Below are 16,617 nucleotides of genomic sequence, written 5' to 3' on the forward strand. Positions count from 1 at the left end.
CCTGTTTTTTTCACATTTTCCATCTGTATCTGTGTCTTCGCTCCTATTAGTCGCAGCGTGATGGTTTATAGCCTAAAGCCTTCCTCAATGAATGGTCTATTCAACACAAAAATATTTTTTCAATTTAGACCAGTAGTTCCTGAGATTAGCGCGTTCAAACAAACAAACAAACAAACTCTTCAGCTTTATATATTAGTATATTAGATATAGATAATACCGACAGGTAAGCAAATTGATGTCGCGATGGTTTGCTGTTCCATAAACAGATTTGTATGCAAGAGGTGCAGGTTTGAAACCGTTTCAGATAAGCACAAAATATGACTTTTTTAAATTTATATTTTCTTTCTTAAACATTCTATGAGTGTCTTTAGCATAATTAAAAAGACTTTGACTTTCAAAAAGTCATACTTGTTTGTTTTGGGATCGAATGAGCAAATCTCAAATCTCACATGTAAAATTCCCGTGTCACGATGTTAGTTACCGTACTCCTCCGAAACGATTCGACCGATTTTTATGAAATTTTGTATACTGGGTAGGTCTGAGAATAGAACAACATTTATTTTTCATACCCCTAAGTGATAACGGTTGCTCACACTAAAAAAAATATTTTATTTTTTCGAACGAAATTGTTTGTTTTTTTTTTATAATATGGCATTAAAAATACATATAAATAGAAAAAATTAAATCGGCAGAACAACGTTTGCTGGGTCAGCTAGGTATATAAATATTCCTTTGCCCAGCTGTAAAACATTCAAAAGAGGTATCTTTTGAATGTTTTATAAAGTTAGATAAAGATACTCTATTATCGAGATTCCGACGTCCATCCGTCCGTCTGTCACAAGGCTATACATCATTAACCGTGATAGTTAGAAAGTTGAAATTTTCACAAATGATTTAACACTGTTGCCGCTATAACAAAAAATAATGATAATTAACGTTGAGGTTAAGCATCGAATGTTACGGTCATAAATTTGATGGACGACAAATTTCTGTTGCTCATTTGTTTTTCTTTAGCTTATTTGTACAGAAAGCTCAGTGTGAGGTTCAGCATCGCCTGTTACGGTCATGAATTTGATGGAAGAAAAATTTTTGTTGCTCATTTGTTTTTTTTTTAGCCCATTTGTACGAAACCTTTAGTGTTGCGAGTCCGTCTAGACTTGACCGGTTACTTATTGTACTTTTCCAGGTTTTTATACACTCACTTTCTTGTTTGTTTGTTGCAATGCTTGTTTGTCATTCCAGTTGGATCTTCGTAACTAAATTTTTAAGGCACTTACCGATAAGCTAGCAGGCTAAAATTTTCAAACCTGATGAGAATGCAATTTACAACTATAAAACAGGCTAGACGGATTTTGAAAATTTGAATTCAGTAACAAATAAAAATAGAATATATTATATATAATATTTAGATTTTTTAAATCTGTATTTTTTTTTCATACTTTTGTAACGTGCCAACCCTAGTCCCCTGACGTAATTCGAAGCATCTATGTCGCACTTATGATAAACTAATGATATAGTTAGACCTACCTGACAAATCTAAACTATTATGACCCGGATTTGGAGGTAAACTGTTTAGATCATCGTGTCTAAAATTATTGGACTTTTTTTTTAAACCAACTTCAAAAAGAAGGGTACTCAATTCGATGAATTATTTTATGTTTGTTTTTCTCAGAACTTCGTACTGGCTGTACCGTTTTTCTCACGTTTTTATACACTCACTTTCTTGTTTGTTTGTTTGTCGTTCCGGTTGGATTTTTGAAACTCAATTTTGAGGCACTTCGTGATATGCAACCAGGCTGTAAAAACGGTTAGACCAATTTTGCTATAGAATTTAATGGAGTGACATTTAAAAACGTGGGATTTTTTAATCTATTAATTTGTGTTGATTCTTTTTTCATTATACGTAAATTAGCTGACATTTACTGCTCAGTAATCTATATCTATACTAATATATAAAGCTGACGAGTTTGTTTGTTTGTTTGTTTGAACGCGCTAATCTCAGGAACTGGTCCAAATTGAAAAATTCCTTTTGTGTTGAATAGAACAATCATCGAGGAAGGCTTTAAGCTATAAACCATCACGCTGCGACTAATAGGAGCGAAGATACAATGGAAAATGTGAAAAAACAGGGCAGGTATAAATCGTAACTTATATCTTCTACCCACGGGGACGAAGTCGCGGGCCACAGCTAGTTTTTGTTAAAAGTCGGCTGTTTGCATATTAAGAAAAATAATTTAATTTAAAAATGCCACATCAGACAGGACTTGAACCTGCGACTCCTGGGTATACACACCAGTCGCTTTTCTATCTAAGCTATCGAGGTCACTGACTAAGAAATTGATTCAGTCATATAAAAAATTTTGAGTGGTGCATGTTTGAGACCACATAGCTTGTAAAGGGACAAACCGATTTGGATGCAGTTTTTATTTAACAATATATTTCTTGATCTTTCTGTCACAGACAAATCTGTTTATATATTTCAATGTATAATAGTAACTATATCAGATATTATATAATCTAACATATTATACAATATCATGTTTTTTATTATGCTTTTTAAATAACTGCTAATATTAAAACAAATATTGAAACTGTGTCCACTTGTCTCAGATCTCGTAAATGACTAAGCCGATTTTGATGGACAAGTCCTTGATTTTGTAATATTTTTATTATTTCGTGCGTCGTATATGTAATCGTGCTTTTATTTTTTTCCATTCTCTTCCATTCTTCATCGTCGAAATCGTTTCTCGTTTAATCTGAATCGAATCAGTCCATTCTAGAATCAGGAAATCTTGAATGTCATGTGTCGAATGACGTCACAGTAACAATTATAATTTCAATACTAAGTAAATAGCCATCAAATAAGCCAAAGAAATATTTCCACAATTTATTTATAGTAAAAACCGCAAAACCTTCTGGATTTCCATATCCTTTCGCTTTCTTACAAGTCCGTCTATCTACACTAAGATTATAAATGCGAAAGTATCTCTGTCTGTCTGTCTCGCTTTTACGCCAAAACTACTAAACCGATTGTAATGAAATTTGTTTCACAGATAGTCTAGGGACTGAGGAAGGATATAGGCTACTTATTAACTGGAAAAAGGATGCAATTTGAGGTCGAAGATATGAATTATGTTTTTTTGGAATGGACTTCGACTTTCAAATTTGACTTAAATATTGTTTATTTTAATAATGAAATATGTGCTCGGCGGTTTTAGGGAATTTTGACTTTAAGTAGGGGTAATGGGAGAAGGTCAAGACTATACTTTATCCCGGCATTCCCATGGAAAGGTGAACTGAAGTCCATGCGGACGGAGTCGCGGGCAACAGTTAGTATTGAATACAAAAGACAGAGATAGCTGTATGAGTCATAATTCCTAGGAATATGTTATAAATCTATTACTTTAATTGAATCCTGCATTCTACACATTCTCTCTTTCTACTAAGTCTATTTTCTATACGAAAGAGGGAGACAGGTATAGTTATCTCAATTCGATTTGTTTTTGCTATTTTATTGTTTGTTATTTTAAAATCAAGGATATGTCGTCTAAGGTTGAGCCCTTTTTAGGTTAAAACAACTTACTTTTAAGATTTTATTGTGTTTTTATGTTGTTTGCACAAAGTTATTGTTTTGTAAATGTTTATTTAAATTAATGCAAAAGCTTTCAATGTATGTCAGTCAAGATGGCTTGTTGGTCTAGTGGTTAGTGACCCTGACTGCTACACCGGAGGTCGTGAGTTCGATTCCCACCCAGGACAAAATAATGTTGAAGGCGTTTTTTTTTTTTAAAGAAAATCTTAATCATTTTGACAACCATTTTGGTAGTCGGTTATAAATCAATTAACTGACCTTCAAATATTAGCGATTTATAACTTTTGACCTTTAGATAAACCTTCGGACTTTCCTCAAACGAAGCTCTAAGTTTCTAAGACAACATACCAAATGGTTATAATTAAATAACTTAATTAATTTACGACTGTTGTAAAATAGTGATTTTATCTGACTAGGTTCCTACTATGACATTTTAAAGTAAGATTATTGCGAGTGTGGGAGAGAGATGGCGATCTACGCCGTATATAGCGCTGTCACTCTTCCACAATTACCAGAATCTTATTTTGAAAGGTTGAAGGAAACTAGATAGATGAAATTACAATTTTGGTGTTTTATTAATGTATAATTATTGTACCTATTGTTTAGACGTTAGGGTCAAAGTAAATCCCTATAATATAACCACACCCACCAGGCAGTTTTCATTGAATCCTTAGATCGCAAGGCAGATGAAATCTCAGAATATGTATTTTTATGCTTTATGAAATCAAATTTCGTGCAAGCACCGCGTGTGGTCCAGTCATTAAATTGATGGTTGACCACACATGTAGGCTTTAGATCCTGACATTAGCCCTGCGGATAGCCGTAGTACTCGACGTATCGCGGGTGTTTATGTGATCCGCGAATGCTCGTCCTGAGTCCGGGTGTCTTTGTGCATGTGACTTGAATGTTTGTGAAACCCCCCGCGATACAAGAATTAAATTCCCGACTTGTAACTATGTTTGACCGACACATAAACACTGGATCTATTAGATGTTGCATTGGTTTAATTCAAAAATACTGTTCCTGGACCAAAACAAACTCTAAAACAGAACCCAGTTTCACTTATGTAGGTCCAAAGCGACGAATGATCCACGCGATTTTAAACCCAATTTTTGACACTTTATAGACTAGTTTTCTATGAAAAGCTAGGCTTAGATGATTATATACTCTTTTGTTTATTCTTTGATACATTTCTTATATTCAGAACCAAAAAGATTTTAATAGTTTTGATCTATAATACAATTGGCGGAGGTCAGAAAAATACAAGAAAAGATTTGTATTTCATATCCTAGTTGCAATTAAATATTGGATACGGGGATTAACCGGTCAAGTTCAAAGAGAACCGGTTCAAAATTATTCGATTTATTGAAGGCAAGGTTTACTAAATACTTTGGCCTGTATTATGATACACTTGGATAAGATATGATGTCATGTTGACTAGGTATAAAATGTATTAAGATATTAGGCTCATGAGTTAGATTTTGAAAAGATTATAATGAAGGAGCTTGTGCCTAAGCTATAACCGCATAAGTGATTCGATCACAGGTTAAGCTATGCTTGACGCGGTTGGTCCGTAGATGGGTGACCATCTTTGTCATAATGAGTTCCTCCGTGTTTCGGAAAGCACGTTAAATTGTGGGTCCCGGCTGTTATTCATACATCTTTGACAGTCGTTACAGTCAGAAGCTTGAAAAACTCTGACAGCCAGTCTAACCAAGGGGTATCGTGTTGCCCAGGTAACTGGGTTGAGGAGGTCAGATAGGCAGGCGCTCCTTGTAAAACATTGGTACTTAGCTGAAACCGGTTAGAATGGAAGCCGACCCCAACATAGTTGGGAAAAGGCTAGGCCAATGATTAATGAATGTCATTGGGGTTCTGTACTCAAAAGGTAAAAATGGAATCTTATTACTGAGTTAAAGCTGTTTGTATGTCAACAGACCTTATCTCGAGAACTGTGATAGATAGACAGTTGATTTTTTTAGACAATATGAATATCATTTTCGAATTTAAAGTGCGGTTGCTACAGCCAAAACTTTGATGACCAATTTCTAATACATTTTTTTATTATCTTAAGGATCATTTCACAGAGCCTTATTAGGTTTTGTATTTTTACCTTAGTCAGATCATCATCATCATCATCTCAGCCTCTCCAGAATTTCTCCAGCGCGACCGGTTCGTTGCCACCTGCATCCAACGGGTTACCCTTAATCAGATATTACTTATAAATTCCATGTCTGGATAAAAGAGAGATATGTATCCAAAACTATTCATAAGTCTTCCTGAAAACATTCCTAAGGTGTGAGGTATACCTACTAATATTATAGTCGCGAAATTTTGAATGAATGGATGTTTGTTCCTCTTTCAGGCAAAAACTACTAAACGGAATTTGGTGAGTCTGGTGAAATGATAGTTTATAACTTGGATAAGCACATAGGATGTTTACACATAAGGACTGTTTATCCCGATTTTATGTTACCGTAGAATTGCGATTTGTTTCGAGCGGAGCCGAGGGCTACAGCTAGTCGTGAATAAAGCGTACTATAATAAGAGCTAGCGATATAATATCATAACAAGCTACTTTCTGTAATAATAACAAATTATTTTGGAATGAGGATATTGTTATGTGGTTTTTATATCTACGTCAGACTTTTCACTCAAGGATAAAGAATAAATAACTTTTTAGAACGCATAAAAATAGTCATTTACTACAAGGCGGAATTCCGTGTTTAACGAAAGCAGCGCAGGAGCAAACTTTGCGCAATTATCGTTAGCTAATTGCTTATTTGTTAAATCACGGTAACAAATTTGCAATTTTACAGCGATCGTTGTATTAATTTTGCCCTAAATTGCTGCTTTAGATGTCTATTGCTATACATTATTGTAATTTAACTTAGAAACTTGAACCTTGGATTAAAGTTAGGGAAGCCTTCCATTACCTTTGTAACTTATATTATTACAGAAGGTATTTACAATTGTGGAAGAGTGGTGATATATCCTCTAATCCCCACAATCCATTTTCAGTATCTCAAAATCTTTTCCCAACTATGTTGAGGTCGGCTTTCAGTCTAACCGGATGCAGCTAAGTACCAGTGTTTTAAAAGGAGCGTCTGCCTTTCTGACCTCCTCAGCCCAGTTAGTAAGACTGGTTGTCAGTCTTTCTAGATTCGGACAACCTGTAACGACTGTCAAAGATGTAGGAATTATAGCTGGAACCCACAATTTAACGTGCCTTCCGAAACACGGCGAAACTCGTTATGACATAGATGGTCACCCATCCACGGATCGACCGTATGAAATGTATCTTAACGTATGATCGATCAGCTTGTGCAGTTGTAGCTTAGATACTAGCTCCTCAGAGGTTTTCATAGTAATAATTTTAATTCAACAAAGTATTCTCTTCGTTAAGCATGTTTAAAATTGTTTTCTTAGATAATAAATCAAAGAAAATTCTTTATATTATTGCGTGAGGTTAGATAATTTGTTACAATGCGGATAATAACTTGTACAACAAATTGTGTTTTTCTTTGCTAATGCCAGTATTTAACATAGTATAGTGTTAGTTACTGAGGGAAAGAGATGCCGCTCTACCCTGTATAGTGCGCTTTCACACTTACACAATTTTTTAAACGACTCCCGCTCCTTGTGTCGCGTGGGTTTCACTGAGTGGTTGAGGACACCAGGCCAAACCAACTGACAAGCATTTGTGTGATCCACGAATGTTTGTCCTGAGTCTGGGTGTCTTTGTGCATGTGACTTGAAGGTTTGTGAAACCCCCGCGACACAAGGATTAAGTGTCTTAATGCGGGAGTTGTTTTAATTAATATGATACCTATTTTTAATTAATGTGTTCAATTAACATAATAACAATCTAATGTTTATAATAATGTGGTAACGTCAAGGGTTTTTAGGCTTATGAATACCGAAGTTATTAGTCAAATCGATGAATTAAATAGGAATCGTACAAAATGCTGATAATTCTCCTTATATATTAAACGAGAAAGTTTGTACGTATGGATGTTTGTTCCTCTTTCAAGCAAAAACCACTGAACGGATTTAGACGAAACTTGGTACACAGATAGTTTATAACCAGGATAGTACCTATAGGATAGTTTTATACCAATTTTATGTTAATGTACGTATTTTCGATTTATAGCTAGCGGCCCGCAGGGCAACAGACATTTTGCATAATATTATCTAGTTTGAAATTTCAATGCATTTGTTGTCCTAGCAAGGGCTTTTAAAAAATATTTTTGTATAAAGTACGTCTTATTTATGTAGTATTTTTTATAGAACGGCTTCAAACCGAGAGGTAGCATATCACGCAAACCAACTAAAAGCGTGGTGTCGCGAGTTCGATTCCCTCTTTAGACAAACATTTGTGTGATCCACGAATGCTATAGAATATTTCTGACATGTCAGTAATATTTTTCGAGTTTCCATTCATTCCTTTATAATATAAATAGTACTTAATTTTTAAATTTTGATTTCAATGTTTATTTTGTTGAAATGAAACTACTTTTACGGATTGAAATGAAACTACTTTTACGGATTTTATCGCGGTTTAATTTTAGATTTTAGTTCCCGACGTTTCGAAACCTTTGCAGGTATCATGGTCACGGGCAGACTGAGATGGCGTTCGTCTTGACAGAAGATGTTGCTCGTTCTACCTTCATATTTTAATTAATTATTTGTGGTCCGACCTACGCAGTATGAGCAGTTTATTTTGTTGTTTAAATATTATTTTATTTTAATCAGTTTTCTTGTTAATTTCCTTTCAAAACCACAAATAATGGTACAAAATCCTTAAAAATACAAAAAAATAATAATGCAAAACTTGTTTTAAAAAAACTAACTTATTTGCTTACTTCTGCAAATATCTGCATTTAACGGCAGTTAACGCTACTTTTTATAGTTAACTACTATTTAAACCCACAACAGCGGGTTTTCCCTTACTTAACTCCATACCCTCCGACCTCCTTCAATCTCAACTCAATCTAGTCTCAAATAAACAAAAGAGCGAATTAAAAAAAACTGGTTTCCAATACGTCACAACTACGCTACGCGCATGTGTGAGTTCGCGAAAATTTATATAAGATCGACTCACGCGCAGACCTTGTTAGATCCACACAACTACTGCAACTAACTGCAACGTGCATGGCCGTTTTGGCGCGCAATTCAAATAACGAAACGCATTCGAATTTCGAGTTACAGTGTTCTAGAATGTGATGTTTGTTTTTAAAATGCTGTCGTTTTAAAAACTTTATTCGTTTTCTGGTTTTCGCTCGCCAGTGACATTGAAATCGATTCGCCTATTTACGGAATTAAAGTCTTGTGCTATTAAAAATATATTAGGAAGCAATTATATACTTGATCGAATCGATATTCCGTTGTGTAAAGACGTGTCTCTTGTAAAAAAATGAAGGACTTTGTGAAATTCTGGAATAGTGTGTCAAATAGAAGGTATTCCTCAGTGAACACGAGTGAATTGAAAGACTTGCCGATAAATCGATTAAAGAGATCTGATATCGATAACTTTGAAGCGAATCTAGCCGAGTGTGAAGTATTAAACAATAAGTTTAACGATGATTTGGAGTTTAATAACCGAAAAGATGCGATTATTAATCGATTATTCGAGAGGAGGAAGCACGGGCAGATCGCCAGACAGCCAAAATGTAAGTTTTATTTTTTTACCGTTAAATGTTGCATTCCGATTCGAACAGGCTTTTGGTCGTGAATTATACAGAAATTAGGATCAAGTAATAATTGGATATTATAACAGTTTTTTTTTTATATAGCAACGAGAATTGGGATTAATTAATGTTGGATATTAAAACGTTTTTTTTAGCAACGATATTGCGCATCTTTTCATATATTTAAGTTATTTATTTTAAAAGAATAAAAAATACCATGACATTTATAAGTGAAAGACGTTTTGTTTTTTTTAATAAAATTCATAATGAATTTATATTGTTAGAATTTCGTCGATATTATTAATATTGAACACTTTTTATAAAATTAAATTACTCTAATAAAATAATAATTAATCGTTTGTGTAATAATAGTTTCGTAATTATTTAACCTGCGACCATGGAGTAAGATAAGATGAATCATTATTATTAATTATTTATAACAATTAGATAAGAGACCTTTGTCTAGAACTGGGTCTGATAAAACACGCTTGTTTTGTTTATTTAATAAAAGTCTTGAAATACAAAATTCCCGTTAAAAAGCAAAAAAAAAAATTTTTACTAATTCTTAAAAAGTTAAGCTAATTAGCGAAGAAAAACTATATTAACAGTAAAATTATAAGTTTAAATGTCTATCCGTCTACTAAAACTTATTTTACACCTTAAAGTGGTAACGACACTTAACGGCGACTTGAAATTAATTCGAGTTTTAGTATTCGGCTTTTTATCTATGAATAAATTAAATTAATTTAGGAATTAATGTAATATACTATTATCTTTTCATTATTTGAGATTATAATATTACGATAGCAATAAAATAATAATAATTTTGGCAATTCACACGGTTATAAAACCATGTTATTTTCCATAAAAAATAAGTATAAAAGTTATTAATTAATCCTGCTAATATTATAAACGCGAAAGTTTGTAAGTATAGATCGATGTTTGTTACTCTTTCACGCTAAAACCACTGAACGGATTTAGACGAAACTTGGTACACAGATAGTTTATAACCAGGATCAACACATAGGATAGGTTTTATCCTGATTTTATGTTCCCGTGGTATCAATTTCGCTTCGTTATTAATAAAAGGACGTCTTTCGTTGGGTAGTGTATATTGTATTAGATTAGTATTGAAGTAGTGAGGTAGTGAATTAGTTACCTAACGATCTTAAATCGTTAGTAACATATTCCTTCTATGTAATTAGAATTTACCCTATAGGTATTAAACATGGTCATAATTAAAGCAATTATAAAGTATACGTCGTTGAAGAATACTCTAGAACATAATGCATGCGGTAGTACCGATGTGCGCACACCGGATTCAGGTGCTCAAGGTCGCGTGTTCGATTCCTTCCGTTGACATTTTGGATTTTAGTAGCACTTTCTCTTAAACTCTTTGTGAAAGATATGTGTTTAAATGCATCCTGGAAGATTTTAAATATCAGATATATGGAGAGCCGGTGAAGTGCGAGTCGGTCTCGTGACTCTAAATGTTCCGTAGGGAATTAAAAAAATGAACACTTATCAAATTAATGTCCGTAACAACTGTCGCTTAACTTCGATGTTTACTTTTATAATTTATTATCTTAGCGGCAACAGAAATTCACATTGTGTGACAATTTTCAATAGTCTAGCTATCACAGGTGATAAGTCTTATTGATAGACGGACAGACAGCGGTGCCTTAGCAATAGTGTACCGTCAAACAAGCCAACTTTGCCAAAAAACAAAATTGTTTCTTATATTAGAGCCTAGAGGATTCGCTTATAAATTGCTTTTGGGGCAAAGATACCTTGATTTGCAAAGTTGGCTTATTTGACCGTATCATTTTAGGGTTCTGTATCAAAAGGGAACCCTATTATATTCCTATCATCATTCATAATAATTCCTACATATTGCAGTTACAAAGGTATGCATAATTAAATAAACAAATAGTTTATTCAAATTGTTACATTTCCTAGTGACTGTGCTTTATGAGTTTACTCGTAGATTGATATTAATATGCATTTGTTAAGTTAAATTCATTAAATGACATTAATATCCGACATTTAAAACATTAACGATATGATTTATTTATTTAAAAACGGCTCAGTCAAGCGTATTCATCGGGATTCATCGACTGGAGTCGAACGAGTGTTATAATAAAAAATAAAGATTAAAAAAATCTAAAAACCCACGTTTTTAAATGTCACTTCATAAACATTTTATTAAAATCGATCCAACCGTTTTTATAGTTGTAAATTGCATTGTCATCGGATTTGAATCTACCCTGAAAATTTCAGCCTGCTAGCTTATCGGGAAGTGCCTCAAAATTGAGTTGCTTCTAAACCCTCCAAGAAGCATGTATAAAGTTTCACGATGATCGCTTAAGTATTTCTCGCGTGAGAGGGTAACAAATAAACTTACATTTTACATGTATTAGTAAAGTTAATTCTTTATAGGAGTCCACTGATTTGCCTCCAAGTACCGGTTTCCAATTCGCTCCTATGTCTAACTGTCACAAACCATCATTTAAAATAGAGACCTCTGCTTTAAATTAAATGAAACGTGAAATTCCGAATAAACACGTTTATTAATTTTATTTATTGTTTTATTTATAAAAAAACGTGATCGAACGAGAATATTGCTTTTGCATCAATGCATATTATTGAATTAAACACGTGATACCAAAATAAGAAGAAATATCTTGGGGTTCGGGTGAACTAATTTATTGGGTTTTTTCTGTTAATAATTTTTAACTTATAAGGGGCTATTAACCTCTTTTATTATAGTGACTAGGACCTTATCAATTCCAGTAAGGTTGATGTATATGTGCAAGCGAAATAACACAACATGGCGCAATGCTCTCTCTTCCACAACTCGGTTTCCTTTATAAGATGGTTTTTATAGTCCACTAGCTATTTTCCGCAACTTCACCCTCCCGGATGTCGGTCTATGTCAACTACTTCCATAGCAAATTACATGCGAATCGGTCTAGCCGTTTAGACGTGAAGAAGTAACAAGCATACACACACTCTCACCGCCTTTCGCATGATGAGTTTAAGTAATAAAAAAGGTTAAACTATTTGTGCATGTTTTTGTCTAAAAATAAAGTTTACAAAATAAATAGCGACTAAAAACAACAATAAAGATTTAATATAATCTGATACATAAAATCAAATTTATTCAAAGTTTATTTATTTAATGTGTTTTTAAAAAACGACACAACAAGTTTGTTTACCCTTCTTAAAAACCTAAACTAAAAGATCGTATAGACCATTTCTGCGTATGCGCATATGCTTATATTGTCACAAGTATATGGGCCCCAATTCTGCTGCAAAATGTTTTTTTTTTTGTATTTTATCAGTGCGGAACGATACACTCAAAGTCAATACAATTAACTTCCAATTATTGTATTTTCAAAATGCTTAAGATAATAGGACTAATTTAAAAAAAAAAAAGATTTTTTTTAAAATAGCAGAATCGGGGCCCTGGACTATTTACATCCCACAGCTGGGCAAAGGGCTTATAGGGTAGGTTTTAAGAAAAACCAAGTTAACTCACTGCTTTTTGACGATTATTTCCTTCATTTTACATCTATTAATAAACTCATGAAAGGGATATTTTAAAATCGTTAAGTATTTTTCCATAATATAACAAGGTTAAATCTAAAAGTTGTTTTAAAGTTCTGATTAAAGTTAATACCGTTAAACCAGTTATTTGAATTAAACTAGAGTTAAAAAACAATCGTAGTTACAGTTAAATTGTGACGGTCTTTGCTAATTGAACAAGCAAAAAAAGTGGTTCACGTTTTTGGTACGTATGTGACTAAATGTCAAAACAATGGTATTTTTTGTGTAGTTTTTCCATATATATTTTTTAAGTTGCTTAGTATTATATAATTTATAATTTTCTTGAATGTAGACCAGGTGTAAAGCGGCTAAAATATAGATTCTTCGAAGATTTTCCAAATAGACAGACCGACAAAAATACTGGCTTTAAGGTCTAGCTATCGTGCAAAATGCGATCCTGTGACTCTAGCTTAAACAGTAGAAAGGACCCGGAGTGTGTTTACTTGGTGGTAGTCCGACATATCCCCACTCTTTAAAAAGGTGCTGCTAAAATATTAATTTATAAAAGCAATGATATTATTTTAAAACATGCCATCATGCCTCTTTATCCGGTGAACTTCGTTATGCTGGCGATTTGTGAATGTAAACCAACCAGGTCGCCACCCGAACGCAAAACAAAATCATTCAAAACGGGCCAGCCTTTCAGGCTGTTAGTGACACACACGTACGTACAAAGATACATAACTAAATGAAGTGCCAACTTCTTTGAGAAGTATTGTCCAGATTATTTAAATAGTGAAATGAATCAAATGCTAACAAATAACGTGACTTTCTATTGGTAATATAAATTCCAGTTCAGTAATTCCTGAGATTACCCCCTATAACATCACAAACTAAAAATCTATACCTATTTATTATAATGTTATTATAACGATCTTCAAAATCACTATACGTATACGGATTTGCAAACTACCGAGGAAACGGAATTATAAAACGTAGTTTACATATATTATTATATATTTATACATATTCATACATTTCCTTAAGTTTTGAAGTTCACGAAATCACGTTTGTTAGGAGCTGGTAATTTATTCATTTATAATTATATTATTATTAATTTATTGCGGTATAATAGTTCAAACGGTCGTAAACCGGTTTTGACGATCTTATTCCGGGTTCAATGTGTACGAAAATAAGGGCAAAATAAGTGTTAGCATAAGCCTTTAAAAATAATGCTTGTCTTCCGTATGAGAGGCCTGCAGTGGGACAGTTACAGGCTGGTGTTATTAACAGCTTCAGTAATGGCGCCCTACCGTGGGGCAGCTCACAAGCGTGGTTGATCAATGCTCGTTCTCTGTATGAGAGGCCTGCAGTGGGACAGTTACAGGCTGGTATTATTAACAGCTTCGGTAATGGCACCCCACCGTGGGGCAGCTCACAAGCGTGGTGATCAATGCTCGTTCTCTGTATGAGAGGCCTGCAGTGGGTCAGTTACAGGCTGGTGTTATTAACAGCTTCGGTAATAGCTCCCCATTTCCTAGCAAAATCCTTATCCATTAAGTCAATTTTTCGTTTATAATTAACGCTGTGACTAAACCTGTTTAAAACGACATCTTTCTGTCACTTCAATACATTATAATTAAAACGTCAAACAAAAATGATATTCATTAATTTTAATTAAGTATAGAAATGTTAATTGGTATAGTTGGATCATCGCTAAATATTAGCTTAATGACTTTTTCCATGGACTTAATAGAAGTGAATTTAGATTTAGATGAACTTTAGTTTGCTCGCGCCGATGCTACTTCAATAGGTAGATGTCATTTTTTGAGGTTAAACTTTGCCCATATCAAATAGTATAACAGTCGGTTGAATTTATTAAATAACTAGCTGTTGCCCGCGACTTCGTCGTGGTTAGAAGATATAAGTTATGATTTATACCTGCCCTGTTTTTTCCGCCTTTTCCATTGTATCTTCGCTCCTATTAGTCGCAGCGTGATGGTATATAGCCTAAACCTTCCTCGATGAATGGTCTATTCAACACAAAAAGAATTTTTCAATTTGAACCAGTAGTTCCTGAGATTAGCACGTTCAAAAAAACAGACTCTTCAGCTTTATATATTAGTATAGATATAGATTTACTCATAACTAGCTGATGCGACAAAAGTGGTTCCTTGTACATTATTTTTAGTGAATTTTTCACGAACGGCTGAACCGATTTCACTTATTTTAGTCTTGAAATATTCGTGAAAGTCTAGAATCATTAATTTATTCTTAGAGAGAATATCACATTGCTGATTACAAGTCTCTACACATTCTCATCATCATCATCATCTCAGCCTGTATCTGCTCTCCGTTCGTTCTCCAGCGCGACCGGTTCATTGCAAGGTTCAGAATAACCAAAGCAAATATGAAAATTTTAATAAAAATGCATTTTTGTCTGCATTGTCATCATCGAGTGTTAGGCCGTACTTAGTCCACCGGGCAGCCAGTCGTTTATATAAAACAAGAAAATCTTGAAAACCTATCAGCATATATATATAGTATTAATCTTTGACGTCAGACCTAAGTAAATAACAACATGTAGAATAATACCAGACATGGCATCATAGTAATTATATGGTCTGTTGAGGTACGGTTTGCATTGAAACGCGTCATTTTAGATTTATTATTAAATAAACTAGCTGACCCAGCAAACGTCGTTTTGCCTGATAAATTATATCTAGTTGGATGTATTTTTAATGCTATATTATAAAAAAATAAAAACAAAAAATTTCGTCCAAAAAATAAAAAATCTAAATTTTAGTGTGGGCAACCCTTGTCACTTAGGGGTATGAAAAGTAGATGTTGTTCTATTCTCAGTCCTACCCAATATGTATACAGAATTTCATAAGAATCGGTCGAACCGTTTCGGAGGAGTACGGTAACTAACATCGTGACACGGGAATTTTATATATTAGATGATACAACGGTTTACTCACGCCTATTTATCGGGATTACCCTGACGCGTTAGTTTGTGATTAAGGACTCCGGTTGGGTCCGAAACTAGTCGGGCGATCACGGTAAGTACGTCTGAGTTAACTGTTGCATTTTTTAAAATATAAATTATCATTGTCACGATAGTTACTATAAACTATTTTGGAGTAAATAATAATTTAGATTGTCGCTAAAATGTGTGGTTGCAGACACGGGCTTATAGTTAAAATGATGAGCTCATGATTAAGGGCAGTTATAAGTAAAATTAAAACTTTAAGTTTTGTAAACTTTAACACTAAACTACTGAACCGTTTTCAATTTTTTTCATATTAATATCTGGAACAAAAAACAATAATCTACATTCTCGAGCATTCGAAAACCATGTGACTAATCATTTTTTTTTTGTTTGATAAAACTTTTGGGTTTTGATTTTAATGGTATATGGTTGCCATGGAAACAAACTCTGACCTTTTAGAAATACTAACTGGTATGGTAACCTATACCTTCCCCATATCATACTGTATGTCACCGCGTGAATTTAATTATCATTGATAATCAAAACTTTCTAATGATGATAAATTTATTTGTTGCAATTTAGGGTAAATGACCATATACGTATGCGATCTTAGATCTTTAAAAACTATGTGAAAACTCGCTATTGCGCGCGACTTCGTACGCGTGTTATGTAAATTGAAGTTAGATTTTTTAGCGAATTTACCTGTAGTTTTTTTAGAGGATTTGCCTATAGTTAAAGAGTGCAAGCATCTTCCAGATTTTGTAAGATCTTACTGATCTGCTTCTTTTAGAGAT

General features: G+C 33.6%; 1 protein-coding gene across 4 annotated transcripts in view; it reads left to right on the plus strand.

Moving 5' to 3' along the window:
- Positions 1–16,617, plus strand: part of LOC113498545 (scavenger receptor class B member 1-like) — an 89,415-nt gene that overhangs the window by 21,614 nt on the left and 51,184 nt on the right. The window contains exon 1 of one of the 4 annotated variants that reach the window (XM_026878579.1): positions 8,459–9,264. The exons of the other annotated variants lie outside the window; for them this stretch is intronic. Coding sequence (XP_026734380.1) covers positions 9,009–9,264 — 256 coding nt within the window. The 5' untranslated portion in view covers positions 8,459–9,008. Of the gene's footprint in view, positions 1–8,458; positions 9,265–16,617 lie in introns of those variants that run through there. 4 annotated transcript variants of the gene reach the window in all.

Source organism: Trichoplusia ni, chromosome 11 (assembly GCF_003590095.1).
Source record: "Trichoplusia ni isolate ovarian cell line Hi5 chromosome 11, tn1, whole genome shotgun sequence".
Classification (NCBI taxonomy): domain Eukaryota; kingdom Metazoa; phylum Arthropoda; class Insecta; order Lepidoptera; family Noctuidae; genus Trichoplusia; species Trichoplusia ni.